This window comes from Watersipora subatra, chromosome 4 (assembly GCF_963576615.1).
Source record: "Watersipora subatra chromosome 4, tzWatSuba1.1, whole genome shotgun sequence".
NCBI lineage: Eukaryota > Metazoa > Bryozoa > Gymnolaemata > Cheilostomatida > Watersiporidae > Watersipora > Watersipora subatra.
This window is the reverse complement of record NC_088711.1, coordinates 6962400-6984259: the sequence shown is the minus strand read 5'-3', so window position 1 is coordinate 6984259 and position 21860 is coordinate 6962400. Positions and strand designations below refer to the sequence as shown.

The following is a 21860-nucleotide window of genomic DNA, read 5'->3' as shown; positions in this document are numbered from 1 at the left end:
GCCATAGATTAGATTTAGATACCCTTTCCAAAACGGCTCAAATGGGACGTAGTTGAACAAAATGGCTTCTGTTTACTCATTCATGCAACCTCATTCGTCGAAATATTTTCACAAATATACTTCACGCATTCAATAAAACCATGTCTATTGTCCTTACAAGTCTATTTCACCATCATTGTAATGGTGTAATTTTGAGCACTGATACCCCAAAACCCACTGTAAAAATTCGTTTAATTTTTTAACCTTAGCTCGAAGGAGTGCATCTCAGCCTCTGATAAACATGATGAGCCTGTTGGTCACCTGTGATAGTCAAAAAATGCTGCAGAAATTATTCGCGCTGTTTGGTAGGAAGTAGGGTCACATGATCAGATTACGACTAAACGATTAGGCCAAGCCAAAACAAAACTGTAAAGTAGCGAGCATCTATATTTGATACAGGCTTTTTGGTAAAACCCAGTGTTTGTCATAAACTAGTGCTACGGGAAGTTTTATATTGAGGCTTTTATTGGCCTTTCAATTCACGTGAGAACATCATGTGTCAAAACAATAACCAAACCGTTTGAGTAAGTCAGAGAAGTAAATTGATTCCAATCTACTGCGGCTTTGTGATGGCGGCGATTAACTGTTCGTTTTTTAGCTTTTAAGAGCTTGTAATTACACTTCCACATATTTTGCACCTACAACACAGCAGAGTAAGACATGGTGAATCTTTTGATACCAAATGACTGTAATGTGAATTTTGTTGCAAGTCAACCTTTAACAAGTTAACCTGATCATAGCTGTCATCAAGTAGCACAAGAAATGTGAGGAATGATTTTTAAATCACGCTCTCATGATAACATGGCAAGTGCACTAATGAGAAATAAGGCACTATGAACAAACTGTTGACAGGCCAGATTTACCGCATAAAAAAGCTTTTCCACAAGTCCAAGTCAAGGAATATCTTGCACTAAATAAGTCCAACAGCCCAAAACTATGACAACTACATATAGTTAAACGTAGCATTAGAAAAAATGCATTATTTAAAACTATGTCAAACTTAAATTAATAGTGATAATGAATAATAAGTTTTTTACTAAACAAATAAATGAACATTTACTCGGAGATGCTCGGAGACTACTCATGACATAGCTACAGCATTTCTCTTCTATATGTAGTTCTCTCATAATACACAGAACTGGGTGCTTCCTATATCTATATACATGTATATATCTAAGTGTTAGTTTGTTGGTCTGTCATGTGATCAGTTATGGCGATTGGTTAAAATACACACACTGAAAGTTAAGCATACACGTCCAGACATACATTTTTACACTCCAATTCTGTCGAAGCATGGCAAGGTGGTTACATGATTTAGTGGTAGTGCACTTGGCTTCATATCCATGCATCCGACTGTGCGGGTTCAATTTCTGTGAGGTGCAATGTTTTTTCTTAACGCTGATTCCAACGGATGGACACGGCTCTTATAGTAAAGATTTAGACTAGCTTAAGTTACTAGTTTAAGTTAATCAAATCCACTATATAAAGAAACTTGGCCAATGGCAACTATATTACCTGCCACTGTTTATAAGCTGTTTTAAATCTTGTACGGATGCGTAGCTTAAGTAAGAAATTTTTTTCGACAATCTGTTTTAGCTATGCCTCGAGCTTTCAAATATTTGAATTATGCATTGGCTGGGCACAAACATAAAAATAAACAAACACCGTCATTTAAAAGTTAGAACGGTAAATGTTGTACACGTTGATCAAAAATAAATTTTCTGCTTAAAAAATTTGTATATTACCAGTGCAACGCCGGGCATTCACCTAGTATAATAAAATTTTACCAAACTTGCAGGTCTTCGCTCAACCATTAGACTATTAATAATATTTTTGTTCCACTAAATTATGTTGAGCCTAATGTGCTCAAACAAACCCACACTGTAATTCTAATTACAAATACCCTACCAGGTGTTTTTTGGGGTGCTATGTTTGATCTTAAAACACATCTTGAGAATTGCAAACTATACAATGCTATATATACTGCAAACTAAGTGAAACTATACTAATGTTCGATTAACATTTGAGTCGAATGCATCTTTTTGATTCCATAAAACTTACACCATTCCTTTCTGCTAGATTTGTGACTGAAATTGGCTCGTGCAGATAGAGACCAGCATGACTTATAGTACTCATGAACTCTTGTCGGGGAGATAGTACAGCACCCACACATCAAAGACAGTTTTGCAATAAAATAAATATTAAGATACCAACAAGAACTATAGACAGTAACTAACAACTTGGTGGCAGAAATTCACATTTTATAGATAGACTTGAATCTTCATCAAAGCTGACACAAACACTGTAAAGAAAAGGCATCGTTTATTCATAATTTGTCACGAATATTATCTTTTAATATTTCTGTTACATTAGCAATTTACTACAACGGTACGTGGCTTCGCTTTATTCATGTATTGTTATATGTAGATGCACACGGAGTTCAGCAAGCAACAGGCAGATGTTGCAGCTAGAGTGAGACAACGAAAAACGCACATCTTAATCATAGCAGACAAAATGTCCAAGATGGTATGACTAAGTTCTTTCTGCGTGACATTTGATGGTCTTTGAAATGTTAAACGAGCACATCATTAATAGCTGTCAGCTTTCTAAGGTAGTTTATAAAGAATAAACAACAGATCAATAGTGTGATGGGGTCAGTCACTGTTCTAGTTAAAATCAATGACTATGATGAGATGACAAAACTTCACAATTGCTCTAATGTTACTACAGTGGTGCTACAATGTTACTACAGTGGTGCTCCAATGTTACTACAGTGGTGCTACAATGTTACTACAGCGGTGCTACAATGTTACTACAGCGGTGCTACAATGTTACTACAGTGGTGCTACAATGTTACTACAGTGGTGCTACAATGTTACTACAATGTTACTACAGTGGTGCTACAATGTTACTACAGCAGTGCTACAATGTTACTACAGTGGTGCTACAATGTTACAACAGTGGTGCTACAATGTTACTACAGTGGTGCTACAATGTTACTACAGTGGTGCTACAATGTTACTACAGTGGTGCAGATATGGAAAATGGTTTGCTAGTGCTCACCTTATTTACAGGAAAGGTCGGTGTGATGCCTGTGAAATTATAATCAAAGGCTGCCATGATATTATTCAAGACTATTCCATATTTCTTGGAAACTAAACCAGATCCAAATACGTCTCCAAGAGTTCTACAAACGCGTGACATACTTGGATACCACACGGCAATACTGACCAGATGTGTCTGCTGCTGCCTCAGTCACATCTAGATTGGGATGAATATTATCAACACAAAAAGAGAATCAAACATATTTTGAATGAAATCCTCAGACTAGATGAAAAGCTAACATTCAATACTGACACTAGTAAATCTAGACCTCTAATGAGGCGGCACTTGTATTAAAATTTGCTGCGAACGCTTACATTACGAGACAGCAAGGATAGACTTACGATATGGTCGAGACAAACAGCTCATTCTGATCTATAGCTGATGCAGCACTCGTCCCAGCGGGTGAACTTGCCGAGTAAATTGGATCATAGTACTCGATCCCATGGGTAACTTTATCTGTTATCCTGTCCCGTATCTCTGCACAATGGCCTGACCTGTAATAAGCAAAAAATATTCATGGAGCCATATCAAAGTAATACAATAGATGCTAATCATACTTCTCTACTTCTGGATTGAAGCAACTGTGAAGCCATATTCCAGATTCAGTGTGTTAGAGTTGAAGATATGCTAGTTCTGATACTTGAAAAGTACCCAGCCCTATTAGCTGGTGCCTTCCACATCGCCAACAAGCCAAAAGTAGTGAAAAGCTACTGAATAGCCGCAAGTGTAAACACCTTTTTAGTTTCTTCATCTATCACGAGAAACTCAGAAGCTACAGTTTTTACAATTTCCACACATAATAAATCTCACCATTCTATCAGAGTTCATTCTCTTAGCTAAGCAAAGACCAGTGCTTTTTGATGAGCATAGACTGCTATAGACTATAATAGAGGGAGTCGAGCGTTATCGCTAGCTGTTCTTGAGCGAGTCGCATCAAACAATGACAACAGCTTTAAACAGTTGCGAAGGAATTGTAAATGATCGTCTGCAGTGTCAGCCACACTTCTATGACTCTTTATTACTACACATTCTATGGCTACAGCTCTGTAGGTCTAGCCAGCTGCTGATTTCTCAATATCACCTTAACTCACTATTCGTCTGAAAAGGTTTTTATACCGTCACCTGTTTGCTATATACCTGTGTTATATTATACAATAGACGCTCCTATAACATAAATTCCACATAACGTAAAGAATTTATGTAAAGGTATTGCTTCATACTATGTAAAAAATTTGATATAACGTGAAGTTATTTGAATTTTGATTTGAACAGCGAGAACTTTGTAGTTAGTCTTAAAATAGCGTTTTCTTTCTTGCTGCACATAGGAAAGAAAACAGCGTATAAGGTTATTTCTATTATATATACATGACATGTACCCTTGCCGTATAGGTCAACATAAGAGATGATTAGGTGTCAATAAAGCACGGAGAATAATGTAAGTGTAATAAGTGTGTATGCAATTATTCAAAAACACTTGAAAGCAATTGATTGGTGCAGGTGTTAGAGTGGCGATATACAAAACTGAATGTCATGAGTTAGAATATCGTCAAAACCCTGGCAAAAAATAGATGGACAGACAGACACCGCTCTAATTATAGTGAATATTTATTTTATTTTGCTTCATTTTAGAGATATAAAATATTTTCTGTTATTGTTCTTTTGCAGACGTTGCTGTTTAAAAAAGAAAATGAAAAAAATCAATGTAAATTGACATGGTAGATGTGCGCTCCCATAACTAATTGAACAATTACCATAATTATGGACGCTAAACCAAGTGAAAGTGATAAGAGAAAGGAAAAAAGTGGTTGACACAAACCAATAATACCACAGCTACTGTGCAGTCAATAAATTAAAAAGTTAAGTCTAGTTTTTTCCATTTCGAAAGGCCAAATCAATATGTTTAGGAAGATCTTAGAGCGAATTAGGCAATGTACATGAATTTTACTGTTCGTATCACGTAAAATCACAATAACGTAAACGTTCCCGGAACAAATTATTTAATTGTAGGAGCTACTGTATTATAATATTACGTTATGTATTTGTTCTTGCGCATGAATCCCTTTTACTGCGCACATTTTTAAAGGTTTTACGTGATGTGAGTAAGTAGAAACAATCAATGACAACACATGATAATATAACAGAATGTGTAAACCATGGCACGATGACAAGAATACATACTGGAGTAAGGTGTCTGTGAAATTGTAGCTTTCAACATATGTTTTAAAGTCAACATTGCCTGGAAAAGCGGCAAAGCCAAACTTCATCGCCTGAAACAACAATAACAAAATATAACAGACATGATGCAGCTCGCAATACAATAAAAATGACCTATTTAAAGTGACCTATTTAAAGCGACCTATTGAAAGTGATCGATTTAAAGTGACCGAATAAATTCAACTTCAACCTCAACCATTCTGTGGTACATGAGATCAGATTCGCTGTCAGCAGCAGTGAAATTGTAACCCTCCAGTATCTTGAGCATGTGAAAGAGGATCACACCACCAGCAGGAGGACCAACTGTTTCCAGAAGTGATTCTACAATATATTACATGTTACATTATATATTACATTAGATTAAATGGAGGGGTGAAACAGCAATACAAGCATTAAAGCTGTGGGAATAGACATGTAGTTAATATGAGGAGTAAACGTGTAGTTAATATGAGGAGTAAACATGTAGTTAATATGAGGAGTAAACATGTAGTTAATATAAGGAGTAAACATGTAGTTAATATGATGAGTAAACATGTAGTTAATATAAGGAGTAAACATGTAGTTAATATGAGGAGTAAACATGTAGTTAATATGAGGAGTAAACATGTAGTTAATATGAAGAGTAAACATGTAGTTAATATGAAGAGTAAACATGTAGTTAATATAAGGAGTAAACATGTAGTTAATATGAGGAGTAAACATGTAGTTAATATGAGGAGTAAACATGTAGTTAATATAAGGAGTAAACATGTAGTTAATATGAGGAGTAAACATGTAGTTAATATGAAGAGTAAACATGTAGTTAATATGAAGAGTAAACATGTAGTTAATATGAGGAGTAAACATGTAGTTAATATGAAGAGTAAACATGTAGTTAATATAAGGAGTAAACATGTAGTTAATATGAGGAGTAAACATGTAGTTAATATGAGGAGTAAACATGTAGTTAATATAAGGAGTAAACATGTAGTTAATATGAGGAGTAAACATGTAGTTAATATGAGGAGTAAACATGTAGTTAATATAAGGAGTAAACATGTAGTTAATATGAAGAGTAAACATGTAGTTAATAAAAGGAGTAAACATGTAGTTAATATGAGGAGTAAACATGTAGTTAATATGAGGAGTAAACATGTAGTTAATATGAAGAGTAAACATGTAGTTAATATGATGAGTAAACATGTAGTTAATATGAAGAGTAAACATGTAGTTAATATGAGGAGTAAACATGTAGTTAATATGATGAGTAAACATGTAGTTAATATGATGAGTAAACATGTAGTTAATAAAAGGAGTAAACATGTAGTTAATATGAGGAGTAAACATGTAGTTAATATAAGGAGTAAACATGTAGTTAATATGAAGAGTAAACATGTAGTTAATATGAAGAGTAAACATGTAGTTAATATAAGGAGTAAACATGTAGTTAATATGAGGAGTAAACGTGTAGTTAATATGAGGAGTAAACATGTAGTTAATATGAAGAGTAAACATGTAGTTAATATGAAGAGTAAACATGTAGTTAATATAAGGAGTAAACATGTAGTTAATATGAGGAGTAAACATGTAGTTAATATGAGGAGTAAACATGTAGTTAATATAAGGAGTAAACATGTAGTTAATATGAGGAGTAAGCATGTAGTTAATATGAAGAGTAAGCATGTAGTTAATATGAAGAGTAAACATGTAGTTAATATGAAGAGTAAACATGTAGTTAATATGAGGAGTAAACATGTAGTTAATATGAGGAGTAAACATGTAGTTAATATGAGGAGTAAACATGTAGTTAATATGAAGAGTAAACATGTAGTTAATATGATGAGTAAACATGTAGTTAATATGATGAGTAAACATGTAGTTAATAAAAGGAGTAAACATGTAGTTAATATGAGGAGTAAACATGTAGTTAATATGAAGAGTAAACATGTAGTTAATATGAAGAGTAAACATGTAGTTAATATGAGGAGTAAACATGTAGTTAATATGAAGAGTAAACATGTAGTTAATATGATGAGTAAACATGTAGTTAATATGATGAGTAAACATGTAGTTAATAAAAGGAGTAAACATGTAGTTAATATGAGGAGTAAACATGTAGTTAATATGAAGAGTAAACATGTAGTTAATATGAAGAGTAAACATGTAGTTAATATGAGGAGTAAACATGTAGTTAATATGATGAGTAAACATGTAGTTAATAAAAGGAGTAAACATGTAGTTAATATGAGGAGTAAACATGTAGTTAATATGAAGAGTAAACATGTAGTTAATATGAAGAGTAAACATGTAGTTAATATGAGGAGTAAACATGTAGTTAATATGAAGAGTAAACATGTAGTTAATATGATGAGTAAACATGTAGTTAATATGAAGAGTAAACATGTAGTTAATATGAGGAGTAAACATGTAGTTAATATGAAGAGTAAACATGTAGTTAATATGATGAGTAAACATGTAGTTAATATGATGAGTAAACATGTAGTTAATAAAAGGAGTAAACATGTAGTTAATATGAGGAGTAAACATGTAGTTAATATGAAGAGTAAACATGTAGTTAATATGAGGAGTAAACATGTAGTTAATATAAGGAGTAAACATGTAGTTAATATGAAGCATTAAAATACATTTACATACATACAGTAGAACAACACGCAATGCCTAACCATGCAATGGGAGCACAGAGTACTCACCGTGGTATGAGATTTTCAGTACCGGAGAAAATCTAGCCTTGTAAGAAACCAGGTCTTCAGCAGCCATAACACCACCCAACTGCAACAGAAGACCAAATACCATGGCAACACGCAGAACACAAATACATAGTGAATAAAGATATACCTCTAATCTATATACTAATATATACTGGATAACTGTATCTTATGTGTTGATTAATAACCCTCTAAAAATTGTCAGCTCATCGCATATCACACAGAAAAAATTTTATTCTGCACCCAGCCTTCCATGTTCATGAGTACAATCATTAACGCAATCATTAATAACATGTACTTGGCGAGTGCTCGCATACCTTTACATTTATTACTTTGTCTTCACTTGTATTTAGGACAAATATAATGGCTGAAACTAGGTTAGATCAGACACAGCATCCACTACTATTGTGTATCATACAGCAGCCCTTGAGCAGCATCCAGCATTCCAGATGCTTTAAAGTGTTATACGACATCAAGTATCAGCTAATAAGGAAATAATGCATGAACATACCTAGTTCATAATGCAGCTAATAAGGAAATAATGCATGAACATACCGAGTTTATAATGCAGCTAATAAGGAAATAATGCATGTACATACCGAGTTCATAATGCAGCTAATAAGGAAATAATGCATGTACATACCGAGTTCATAATGCAGCTAATAAGGAAATTATGCATGTACATACCGAGTTCATAATGCAGCTAATAAGGAAATAATGCATGTACATACCGAGTTCATAATGCAGCTAATAAGGAAATAATGCATGTACATACCGAGTTCATAATGCAGCTAATAAGGAAATAATGCATGTACATACCGAGTTCATAATGCAGCTAATAAGGAAATAGTACATGTACATACCGAGTTCATAATGCAGCTAATAAGGAAATAATGCATGTACATACCGAGTTCATTATGCAGCCAATAAGGAAATAATGCATGAACATACCGAGTTTATAATGCAGCTAATAAGGAAATAATGCATGTACATACCGAGTTCATAATGCAGCTAATAAGGAAATAATGCATGTACATACCGAGTTCATAATGCAGCTAATAAGGAAATAATGCATGTACATACCGAGTTCATAATGTCTTCACTGATGCTAGAGTCATAAAATAGTTTAGGGTCTTGAGCGATCATTTCCAGTGCATCCGCATAATCTGCTCTTTTCAAAATTGTCCCGACCTCCCTAGACAAGCCTGTCGCTGGGTTTACTAGCATAGAATATAGTGTTTGATCGCTTGTATTTAGGTAGCTTTTTAGCCCCTCTCTACCATTATCCAGGGACGTACCTACAATACCATAAACATTTGATAATAACATAGGAAGATACAAAAGAGGACTACACAGGGCCTGAGAACACCGATCTTGTGATGGTGAACTTTGTCATTATTTACACGCATTATTACTGTGCGCTTGTATAACATTCCATGACCTTCTACCAACACCTCATCACATTACAAGGTTGTTTGCTCCCAATAATGTGATTTTGACAAAACAAGTGTATGTTGATAGAATATTTGTTGGATCTGTTACATAATAATGCCATGAGCAGTCTAGTCACATTGTCTAGTCACATTGTCTAGTCACATTGTCTAGTCACATTGTCTAGTCACATTGTCTAGTCACATTGTCCAGTCACATTGTCCAGTCACATTGTCTAGTCACATTGTCTAGTCACATTGTCTAGTCACATTGTCTAGTCACATTGTCTAGTCACATTGTCTAGTCACATTGTCTAGTCACTTTGTCTAGTCACTTTGTCTAGTCACATTGTCTAGTCACATTGTATAGTCACATTGTCTAGTCACATTGTATAGTCACATTGTCTAGTCACATTGTATAGTCACATTGCCTAGTCACATTGTCTAGTCACATTGTTTAGCCACATTGTCTAGTCACTTTGATTCAACAAAAACTCAGGGCTGAAAAAACAAAGAACTTACTCAATGCTTTTGTTAAAGGAAATCCATCACGTGCCAGTTCAGCTACAGGTTTCACCAGGGTCTTCCATTCCAACCTGCCAAATGTGAGAACAAAGTGCTAGCTGGTAATGGTTAAAACAAGTATACGATGAGAACAGATCATGATATGTTAGTCAAGGTATGTACAGATCATGGTATGTTACTTTTTTAGTTGTATACTATCTAGGTGAATCAGGCATCTAGTGATAACCTGCTAATGACAGTCATGTGCCATGTCTCCATGACATGGGTCTGCATGTTTCTGTGATCCACAACATGGGGACAGCAAGTCTGAAAGTCCAGCAAGTTTTATCACTCAGAAATATTTACTGAATTTTTCAGGCTTGTGACAGATGAAAACGGCTATTGCGAATAATATGCAAGAAAATTCCATTCCATTCCAGAGCTATTCCATTTCAAGTATTTTTCACACTCAACCATTCCTATTTCGATTTGATGAGACCGGAGTACGCCTTAATCTTATCGAATGTCTATTGAAACACAGTAACACACAGTAACTCAACGTGCGCACAACTCCAAATCGGCATCATGGATTCATAGAGAATGTGTCCAGGCTTGTTTACTTTATTCAACTAGCATTAGTTAGTAATGACTGGACACAAATTCCTGAAAGGCACTAGAGTATTCAGTGTTACTATTGGCTATAATTCACTCCAACACCATAAGATCACTGACATGTGACTACAGGAGTAACAGAGTCAATGTGAGCATTGAAGAGCAGAAGACTTACTTTCCGTGGTACGTGTGAGCTTTTGCTAGACCAGCCACTAGCCCAGGTACTGCTACTGCAAGGGGGCCCTGTAGTCAGATATTAGTTGAATAGAGAACATGGTAGTTGACTGCAGTTATACAAGACACTTACAATATACTTCTCCCTATATACTAGCCACACGCGTAAATATTCACTTATACACTGCTCTATAGGCTACACACAACGTTCTTCTATATACATCGCTATATGTTCTTATACCTTTGCTGTACATTTCTACACACTCAATATATAATCATAGATAATCCCAGCAAATTTACATGTACTGTACAGTTTTCTATAGAGTTCTATTATATATCTTTTCTATATACTTCTACACACTAACTACACATCTGTACTTGTACCATATGCTTAAATGCAGTCTGTATACAAACCATACACTCTGTATACACGCTATACACTCTGGATTAAGTTTATAAACTGTGTATATGTCCTTATACACCCTATATCTATATAAATATATATATATATTTATATATATATATTTAGCTGTATATCCAACCTGCTGTATTCTAGTGTTACTCATTCATAACCCTATAATCGTTGCTTTTGGAGGCAGCAAAACAGCATTGTTCATCGTGTAAATATTCAGGTAGATAGATGTATATATAGATATATAGAGACAAATTTATGCATTTATGCATGACCACTTATCAGTGTACAATCATGTATACCATATATATAAATCCAAATACTACTACGCATCTTTAAACAAGTTCGTTGTGTCCGTGTATGATTAATATTCATGTTTCACTATGTATTCACGTATGACAAGAGTGTGTACCCATGTATTATGTTTTATCTGTGTATAACCATATATCAATACACAATTATGTATCTATGCTTGACTATGAATCCATGCAAGACTACATATCTATATATGATTCCAAGTTTGTATCTTCAAATGCTATGTACACATGTACAACTATGTATGTCAGTACAACTACACATCCATGTATGATTTTTTATCTATGTATGATTATATAAATATGTATGACTAAGTATATTTGTATATCATATAGAGAGAGTTGAGCTTCGTTTCATTTTTGCGACTCTCGAAACAACTCACCGTACCAACAGCACAGCTAGCAGTCTAATCAATGCAGTCTTTATACTTTCAAACAGACCAGTATAATTCTTGTTATACTTTTATACAAGCATCATTTTGTCATCATTGATGAAGAGCATTCTATCAGATGAGTCAGTTCATAAAACTATACAAGGCATGGCTGAATTGGCAGTCACTGTATATGAGGGGTCATCTAAGGTACCCTTATATGTAATGCCGGGATCGTCTCCTCTAACAAACATTGGACGCTACAGCTAGTATGACGCATAACTGAAGCGCTGTACTCACATATTGCAGTTGTGAGGAGTTGTGGTACATGTCAGGTGTGGCTGCCATTGGAGCGCTGGCTCGGAAGTCTATCGCTATCGACCGGTTATGCTTGTGGTCTCTGATCATAATGAAGCCATCTCTGAATAAAATCATTGATGAATCGATGGACATATCGGTATACGAAAAACTGTACAGAAACATAAAGTAACCAAGATTAATGAGGTTTTAATAAAAGAGATGTATTGTTCCATACAAACTATCTCATGCCTGAGTGGATAGATTATAAAATGCATTTGCAATTAGAAGTATCAAAAATTTAACCAGGAACCTACTACTCTATCGGTGAAATAGACATAATACTTCAATACAAAGGAAGATCAAACTATTTTGTGATAAAATGACAGAGCTGGTAAAAGAAGATAACTCTCATTTTGTGTCAAACCATTTTTGTAGCTTTATCACTACAGCAATCTCCTTTCATGACCTAGCATTGCATATATTCACACAATTAGAGAAAAAATGAATAACAAATAGCTCGAGAGAATATAGAATATAGCCAGCTATGCTACAAGTAGCAGAGTAGTCAGTATAAATGAATGGGCAATGGTTAGCTATCATTTCATTAAAATAACGCAATAAGTATGACAGGAAATGATTGTCAGACAAACAGGAGAAATAGCTAAATTTTAATAACAATGCTTATCACTAGCAAATCATTCGAACAAAAACTTGTATAGAAAATAACTAATAAAACAAACTTATAATCATGTTACTCAGAAATAAGTGAAGTATTGAAGTCAACCCAAGTACAGTGTCAATTACTCCATCAAACTCCTAACAGACACTCCATAATGACATAGCCATAATATATGACACAGCCATAGTCCATAATCACACAACCGTAGTGCGTTATAGCCAAACAAATTATGCTTGATGCTTCTTCTATATACATGTATGTTATTTATGTACATATTGCAGGTGTTGGCACATATAAACAGTCAATTTATAGCTTTAAACTTTTATTTCATTCTAAATTTGAAGACATCTTTTTATTTTATATCTATATTTAAAAATGTTGCTTAAAAGCTCATTGCACTCATTGATATGTTTGCTACAGTTTGCAGCCAAAACTAGTTTTATATCTGCAAGAGGAGGAATTACCAGAGTCGATTCATTGTAAGATCAGATTACTGCAATGATGCTATCAAATTATATGCTATAATTCTGCGAATTTGTAAGTTATATAACAATAATCTATCAAATGCTACAAACATGTATTCATGAACAAGTGATATAAACGAACCATAATTATATTACATGCAGAAACAAAAATTAACGTTTTCGAAGCCAAAGTATTTGCATTATTTGCTCGGCCAGTTGCATTCTGATTGTTGCTTTTGATGGAACGAACATCTTCTGGCTGCCCAATACCTTCCACAATGTCTACTGACCTTAACTCTTCTTCTGCACTGCTGAACTAGTCGATATTAGTGTCCAAACAATTTTTTTAGCAGAGCAAAACCTTTACGGATTGATTTTTCCACAAATGCTAAGCACAAAAGTTTTGCTCGCTAAGCACAACTTTTAACCTAAAACTAGTCATTCATCTACCATCATAAATGTAAAACGTTTCCATAAAGAATAAACATTTCCATAATATGTTTAGCGATCCCTGATTTGCTGTTGACAGCACATCAAGCTGCACTGCAAAGCATTGCGCATTCTAAGCTATTTACTATTCTAAAAGATTCTCCTAGGAGCAAAGTAATAATTGGTAGAATGAGTGTACCATCAGTATGTAATGATGGTACCATCAGTAATGTAATAATCACATAATTATATTCTACCAGTGAATAGAACAGACCCTGATAATAATAATTCTTTAGAGCTATGATTCTTCGACTTGCAATTTATTTTATATGTGGATATTAGTTCGATCGCAATGTGAGAATTCTTGTAAGATGTCTAGAACGACCTCAACTCGCAGTCCCTGGCATTGATTTAGCTGTTACTCATGAAAGTATTTGTTTTCTCTAGCAAATCTTTTCTGTTCCAAGATTTCTATTTACATAGTAATCTAACAACTCATAACATTCACCAGCTCATCAGAGAGCATGTAAACACGAAGCAGTGACTCATCAGAGAGCATGTGAACACGAAGCAGCGACTCATCAGAGAGCATGTAAACACGAAGCAGCGACTCATCAGAGAGCATGTGAACACAAAGCAGCAACTTAGGAATATATCAATAAGCAAGCACACCAGTATAATGACCAGTTCAACGAGCAAACTAGATAGATGACATACCAGTACATTTTTAATATGTAGCTACCTCAAGAGTGTTCCATTAGAATACAGCAATAGTGTTTGCCTTTGTATTGGCACCATAAGGAATAAATCCATTACATATGTCAGTCAGAGTGGCTGTTGGCTGGTACATTAACTGTTTTTAATGGCAACTGTTCTAAGAGATTCACATAAGGAGGCAGACGACTTTAAAAGCTCAGGGTTAATGCATTGAATCAGCCTATTTTGCATAACACAGTCATGATTACAACATGAACAAAACCTTAACGCTGCAAAACCTACATGCAGAAGTATGCAGGAGCAAGAGGATCATACCCTTTGATGGCTAAAAAACTAACGGATATTCTTACCCCCCAATACCAGACGACTGCATATTCACAAGGCCATTACACAGTACTGTGGTCACGATAGAGTCAACTGCAGAGCCTCCCTTCCTTAGGATGTCAGCTCCCATTTCCGCACACACTTCTGAGTCTGTGGAAACCAACCCCGTCAGCTTTACCTGCGCAAGCGAGACTACATTTTTCAACCATATCAAGTTTTTGAAAACATACGACGGCACACAGCTTCCAACTGAGTAGCAGAATCAACACAAACCTCTTATCGTCTCATAAAACATTGATGAGTTGTGTGAACAGTGACGATGGCTAACACAAATGAGCTTTGCTTATTTTGAGAGCATGGAAGTGTTGAAGTTGCGATCTAGAACTCAGAACTGACACATAGTTCATGACGATAGCCCTTGTTCTTAAATTTACAAATACATATCCAAATTCCCTTAAGAAATCATACAGTAATTAAATACAGTAACACTAAGCTAGTAACGAAGAGCAAACGCACCCAAGACCAAGCGTCACCTGGAACAGCAGGACACTGTTTAACAATCCCAACTACTCACCTCACTCTCTCCTACACCATAGCTTGTAACCAGAGTAACTGCTGTGGAACAGCAGGACACTGTTGAACAATCCTAACTACTCACCTCACTCTCTCCTACACCATAGCTTGTAAACAGAGCAACTGCTGTGGATTAGCAGGACACTGTTGAACAATCCTAACTACTCACCTCACTCTCTTCTACACCATAGCTTGTAACCAGAGCAACTGTTGTGGAACAGCAGGACACTGTTGAACAATCCCAACTACTCACCTCACTCTCTCCTACACCATAGCTTGTAAACAGAGCAACTGCTGTGGATTAGCAGGACACTGTTTAACAATCCTAACTACTCACCTCACTCTCTCCTACACCATAGCTTGTAACCAGAGCAACTGCTGACAGTATTGCTACTAGGACTCCTGTCCCAATAACAACACGAACTCCATTCACATCCCGACTGCAAGACAACAGACCTGATTATGGCATACCCACTAAGGCCAGTCTTACAGGTAAATTACACGTTGTAAGTCTCAACTGACGGCAGAAAGAACCAATAGGAAGATGCCAAAAAAGGTGTTAAACGTTGCATACAAATAATTAGCACACAAAGACAAATAATAAGTGCCAGAAAAGGAGTTTTCTCGAGCTATTATGGTGAAAGTTGGGCTGAAAGCTGAAGCACCAAGAAAAAATACATTTTGTTAAAAACTGGTACCGTATTAGGCAGCTTTATAGTTCATACAGTATATCTAATTATACCTATTAGAAATGTCCAAGACATTTAAAAGCATCATTTACTATGACTTTGACCTTTTTTCTCTAAGAATAATTATACTATAACACCGATGGAAATAATCCCTCCACAAGTTCTGCACTCATTTTACTTCCTAGCTGTATGCTTTAAACACGCACCATTTAGTGTACCAAAGTGCCATCTTGCCTAGATGATATCCCCTCTTTCACACATTACCTGAATTCTCTTGGTAAAGAACGCGAGCAAATGACACACCCACTCTCACCATTACTTGATGGGCTAGTTGCTAAAGATGACAGAAAAGTCTATGACATAATGAGATGGTTTGGTTTATATATTACCTAAAGGAATAGTCTTAGCATAAATCTAGAAGAATAGAAATTTGTCTTCTCGTAATAGCCAAGGTTTTGCAGCTATGGCAAAAACCTGCATTAATTATTAGGGAATGGTCATATCTATGCGCTTGACATCAGAGTTCCATTGATGACCTGACCAGCTGTGCCAAAACAAAAACTCTAAAAAGTGGTAAGCAAAGGGAGCAACCAGCGAAGCAGCAGAGGTCACCATGGCTTAGCTAATACAGCAACAAGACAACCCAACCTAGTGTGAAACTGCAAAGCATGAAGCTTATATTAAGAGTTTTTGATGGTATTGAATGGCAAATCAGCTATCAACCCCCATCCTTTCAGTAAACAACCACTGTTATGGGTCTAACAGCATCCATCCTGTGTCACAACATAAACCTTCATAGCAAGTTAGAAGTAACAACATAGATAGCAAGATACTACCAGTTACCTTGGCATTTGAAACATGCCCATGTACTTTATTCCACTAGAAATATAAAAAATCACATAGAGGAAAATAAACATAAAAGCGCAGAGAATTGTGGGAGCGATAACGCTATTTTCATGATAATAAACCGACATGCTTCAGCAATAGTAAATAACAACAAAAGGTTTTCAAGTATTAATAAAGATGCTACCTATATTTGTTAAAATACTGCTTTAAGAGCCATAGAGAGGTATAGAAAACAATCATAAGTAGTGGGAAGTCTTTGGTCTGGGTAACAGGCGCTGTAAGGTAACAATTACAATAGGAGCCAATGCTTTGCGGAAAGGATACAGGTGCAGCACTTGCGCGCAGTAACGGTGCCTGTTTTACACTGCATTGAGAAGCCTCCTAGAGCCATGTGATTATTACATAGATCATCATAGTCACCACGATTATTCCTTAAATAATCGTACTTGAAACGAGAGTACTTTTGATTTGTGCAAAATTTTAGTGATTAGCGTTCACATGTACTATCTCGACCCATCGCGGAGGAAGCTGAAGTCTACCGTTGTTAACAATACACATAGATTAAAGAAACCATCTGTGCTCAGAGTTGCTATTCACAATAAAGGTACGTATTAGAGCTTTTTGACAAATTAAAAGGTGAAATGGAACAAGAGTGAAAGAAATGCTGCCTTCTTCCTGACCTATCAGTTTGGCCAGTCAGAGAAGTGTTAGCGGATTGACCCTCTCTTGAGCAATGAGCTGCCTCATCAACTTCGTCTTTTTGAGCAAGTGAATCTAAAATGTGCATGACACAACATTATGAGCGCTCGATTCTCTTCTAGCAATCACTATAACTAGGAGCTGCATATAACTAACAGTTCCTATGAATATCAGTGAACAAACCTCAACTTGACTTCCAAACCATTCTTTAGTTGCTTCAGCAAGAAACATTTATCCTCGAAAAAAGAATAATTAACCACACTTAATCAAAGAATACCCTACCCTCGGCAAGGAATAACTATTCTGTGGCAAGAAAAAACCATCATTGAAAATGTTACAACTGTCCTTGAAAATGGAATAATTATCCATGTGAACAGAATAACCATTTCTTAGAAGGGATCATACTCTGCTGTTTTGAGAGCATTAAAGTGTTGGAGTTACCATTCATAACTCAAAACAAACAGTTAACTTATATAGCCATTGTTTGTAATTTCATAAATATACTAATTACTTAAAATCACCATCACTAGCTCAAAGAAATGCAGGAATATTCACCATTAAAAAAAGAATAACTATGCAAGAGAATGGAATAAAAACCATTGAGAAAGGAATAACTATCCATGAGAAAGGAATAACTATCCATGAGAAAGGAATAACCATCCATGAGAAAGGAATAACTATCCATGAGAAAGGAATAACTATCCATGAGAAAGGAATAACTATCCATGAGAAAGGAATAACTATCCATGAGAAAGGAATAACTATCCATGAGAAAGGAATAACTATCCATGAGAAAGGAATAACTATCCATGAGAAAGGAATAACTATCCATGAGAAAGGAATAACTATCCATGAGAAAGGAATAACTATCCATGAGAAAGGAATAACTATCCATGAGAAAGGAATAACTATCCATGAGAAAGGAATAACTATCCATGAGAAAGGAATAACTATCCATGAGAAAGGAATAACTATCCATGAGAAAGGAATAACTATCCATGAGAAAGGAATAACCATCCTCAAGTACAACAACCAGATTAGTAAGTTAAGCAATGAACAGTATACACAGAGAACAGTATCTTCTCAACATAATCAAAACCACATTGATGCCATTGACAGGGTTATTAGTTAAACATGCATAAAATACCAAAAATAATACATGTACATGCCCGGCGTTCCGCAGGTAATAGACTAATTACCTAATGAATTTGAATAACTTACCTGGAAAGCTAGAGCTTTACTAAAATCTTTATTAAAAGAATGGCCGCATTTTGGGCTGGCTTAACAACTGTAACAGGCAACAGTGCTAGTTATTAACCAAAGCAAGCGCTTTAAGCGCGAGTATCTTAACCAATGTAACGACTATTTGCCCAATGAATCCATTGTATTTCGTGTAGCTTAATGGTTAAGATCGCTGCCTCAACATCCGGAGGTCCCAGGATCAAATTCAGTGCAATGTAGATTTTTCATTGATAAATTTTAACTGCTATAATTGGAAACGGGGTTTAACAGAAAGACAAACACTGAAATTTATATATAGATGTCAGAAGGTCCATGACTTTGTTTTGTTATAACATTCATGCAATCATTAACGCAATGACACCCAGAGGAAACTGAGGAAAACTGCTATTGCAGAAAGACCAGCAAATCTGAAGCAGCAAAATAATTGCTACATAAATATAAGAGTTTGATAAGAAACGTGAGAGGCTTAAGTAGATCCTGACTTTTTAACCTACCATTTTGAATAATTTGATCTTGATCTGTACCATCGTCCATACTGCAGTGCTTGCTTGTGCAATTCAATTGTACCCTAATGTCGCCAGCCAGATCCTGTAAAAAAAAGCTTACCAAGAACTATTAGGCTAAATAAACTATAGGCTAAAACAAGTGATCATTAATCAAATTTATTATTGAATTCTCAGCATCAACCAATAAAGACATTTACTCATAATAGTTAAGACAACAACTCTTTCTGCTAACCAGCCATTAAAATAAAAATGTCTTGATTTAAAACAATGTATGAATAACATGGGGAGATAAAACCTTACAAGGTCAACTACTATAGTTATAGTATCATTATTAACTTTTTTTAAATTCCATTATCATGATTTATTCCCTCTCTGCTGCATGGTACTTTATTCCAAACCAGATTAATCCTGACATAAATATACGGTGACCATCTGCGCATGTGATTTGGCACAGGAGCAATTGTGGCTGGATGCCCTTCCTAACATCACCAGTGGTCCTTCTGTGATTCGAACCACTAACCTACTGATTATATGCCAGTGCACTAACCACGGCTGCTATGCACACTAAATGTCAACTATTATCTTACTACAATAGTTAAATTTAGTAAATGTAACCTACACAACCTGGAAATGCAGACATTTTTAATCCTAAAAGCTGAACTAGTACAATTGGTATTCAAAATCAGTTTAGTTCCACAAAAGATTTCTTCAAAGTAGAGATGGAACACAGGCTATGTTATATGATTGGGCAGTAATTGTGACCTAGCCATGAGGTTATAATTCAAATGCTTTCACGACTCATTTTATTGCACAGTTTGTTCATTTTAAGACTTCTCAATTAATCTGTAATCTTTAGCAACTAATGAGAAGGCTCAACATTGTTGAGGCAAAAATACATCGGATTGCTAACTTTGAAGTCAGTTTTCTAATAAGTAATATATATTACCAACTTAATTTTTCTGCAAAATCTTTAAGCTTAGCTTACCAACACAATGCTGTTATGTAGATATATTAGAAGTACATTGAATATTGAAGAAAAGTCTACAGTCCAAACAGCACTTTCAGCACTGAAAAACACAACTTCCCTTAATAAGGAAATGCTAAAAATGGCTTTCAAGTTTTTCTTTTTGATCAATTGTAATTATGTAATTGCTAATTGACTTACAAAGATTTTAATTATCGTATTTTCCATAAATAATATATACAGTACTCAAAATTATCTTCTTAAATTTATTTATCTCAACACAATATTGCCAAGATGAGCAGACTTTAGAACATTTGGCTACATTTCTTGTTTGCAGATTTCCACCGATTTAATGTTTCAGACCAATAAGTGCATATACCAAAGTCTACAAATAGCAGGCTTGTCCTGTCAAATAGTTTCTATCAATCGAAGGAACTAATGACTGCAGCCTAACTTCATTGTCACAAATTTCGATATTAGGGTTGGAATGATGTTGTAAGCATGATTGATGAGGCTCTTCTATACATACCTGCCAACTCTCACGCATTGGGCCTGAGAGCCACGCAATCACCCCAAAGAAAAAATGAAAATGCGTGAGAAATGCGTGAGATTTTTGCCCCAATTTCCACAATTTTATATATATTATCATTGATACGTCAATTGCCCCAAAACCAAATCTCACGCATTGCCCCACTATTGGGTTGGCAGGCCTGCTTCTATACTAAAATTAGTTTGCGCAAGTCAAACATTTCAGGAAATCGGGCACAACTAACATAACACATCCATGCAAACCAACAAACAAGTGATTTTCACTTTGTATGTGCAGTACTAAACAAAACGAGAATATGTAAATTGAAAAAAGATGTTACAACTGAAAATCAGTATAGATTAAATGCTATGTTAAATAGCACTAGATTATGATTTATGTTTTAATTGAAAGCAGCATATAAAGACACTGCTTTACAACCACGCCAGCCTGGCCATTTCCTGCAATTTGGAAGCTAAACCAAAATGATAGAAATTTTACTGTATTGCAAAGCTGACGACTTATAATGAAACGAAATTAATTTGAACAATTTTTTTGAAAAGAACATCTACCCAGCTCAAAATCGCAAATCCGATTGACAAATAATTGTAGATGTGAGATGTTTATCTGCAATTATTTGTATAATTATAAAAAAAATATGTGATATAATTATTGAGAAATAATTATATCACATATTTTTTATGTGATGTTCAATATCTATAATTATTGAGAAATAATTACGTATATCACATATTTCTCAATTGATACGTCAATAATTTAATACAATTATTATGGTGCTTTTAAATCATATTTAACATGAGAATAGAACAAATACCTAACGTATTATAATGTACGACGTTCGAAGGACGAACAAAGTTCGGACCATTTTATAGCCTAGCTTGTTACAGAAATCAACGGATGTCGCTAGCTCGCTCAGGTCAGAGCCGTATCAGTCTCGCCGTATATCTTCACACCTTGTGAAGCTATATGGCTCTGACCCTGACCCAGGGGAATCTTGGCAA

General features: G+C 35.2%; 1 protein-coding gene across 3 annotated transcripts in view; it reads right to left on the bottom strand.

Annotated features, from left to right (window-relative positions):
• LOC137395316 (glutathione hydrolase 1 proenzyme-like) overlaps window positions 1–21801 on the bottom strand; it is a 25400-nt gene extending 3599 nt beyond the window's left edge. The window contains exons 1-15 of one of the 3 annotated variants that reach the window (XM_068082214.1): window positions 21674–21801; window positions 19337–19430; window positions 17582–17675; window positions 16899–16934; window positions 15704–15806; window positions 14820–14971; window positions 12181–12301; window positions 10785–10852; window positions 10016–10089; window positions 9147–9361; window positions 8049–8127; window positions 5549–5679; window positions 5323–5411; window positions 3486–3638; window positions 3103–3226 (exon numbers count right to left, since the gene is read on the bottom strand). In XM_068082214.1, coding sequence (XP_067938315.1) covers window positions 3103–3226; window positions 3486–3638; window positions 5323–5411; window positions 5549–5679; window positions 8049–8127; window positions 9147–9361; window positions 10016–10089; window positions 10785–10852; window positions 12181–12301; window positions 14820–14971; window positions 15704–15806; window positions 16899–16934; window positions 17582–17675; window positions 19337–19376 — 1479 coding nt within the window. In that variant the 5' untranslated portion in view covers window positions 19377–19430; window positions 21674–21801. Of the gene's footprint in view, window positions 1–3102; window positions 3227–3485; window positions 3639–5322; window positions 5412–5548; window positions 5680–8048; window positions 8128–9146; window positions 9362–10015; window positions 10090–10784; window positions 10853–12180; window positions 12302–14819; window positions 14972–15367; window positions 15392–15703; window positions 15807–16898; window positions 16935–17581; window positions 17676–19336; window positions 19431–21673 lie in introns of those variants that run through there. The other 2 variants (XM_068082215.1, XM_068082216.1) reach the window with 2 other exon arrangements.
• Window positions 21802–21860: the final 59 nt, after the last annotated feature.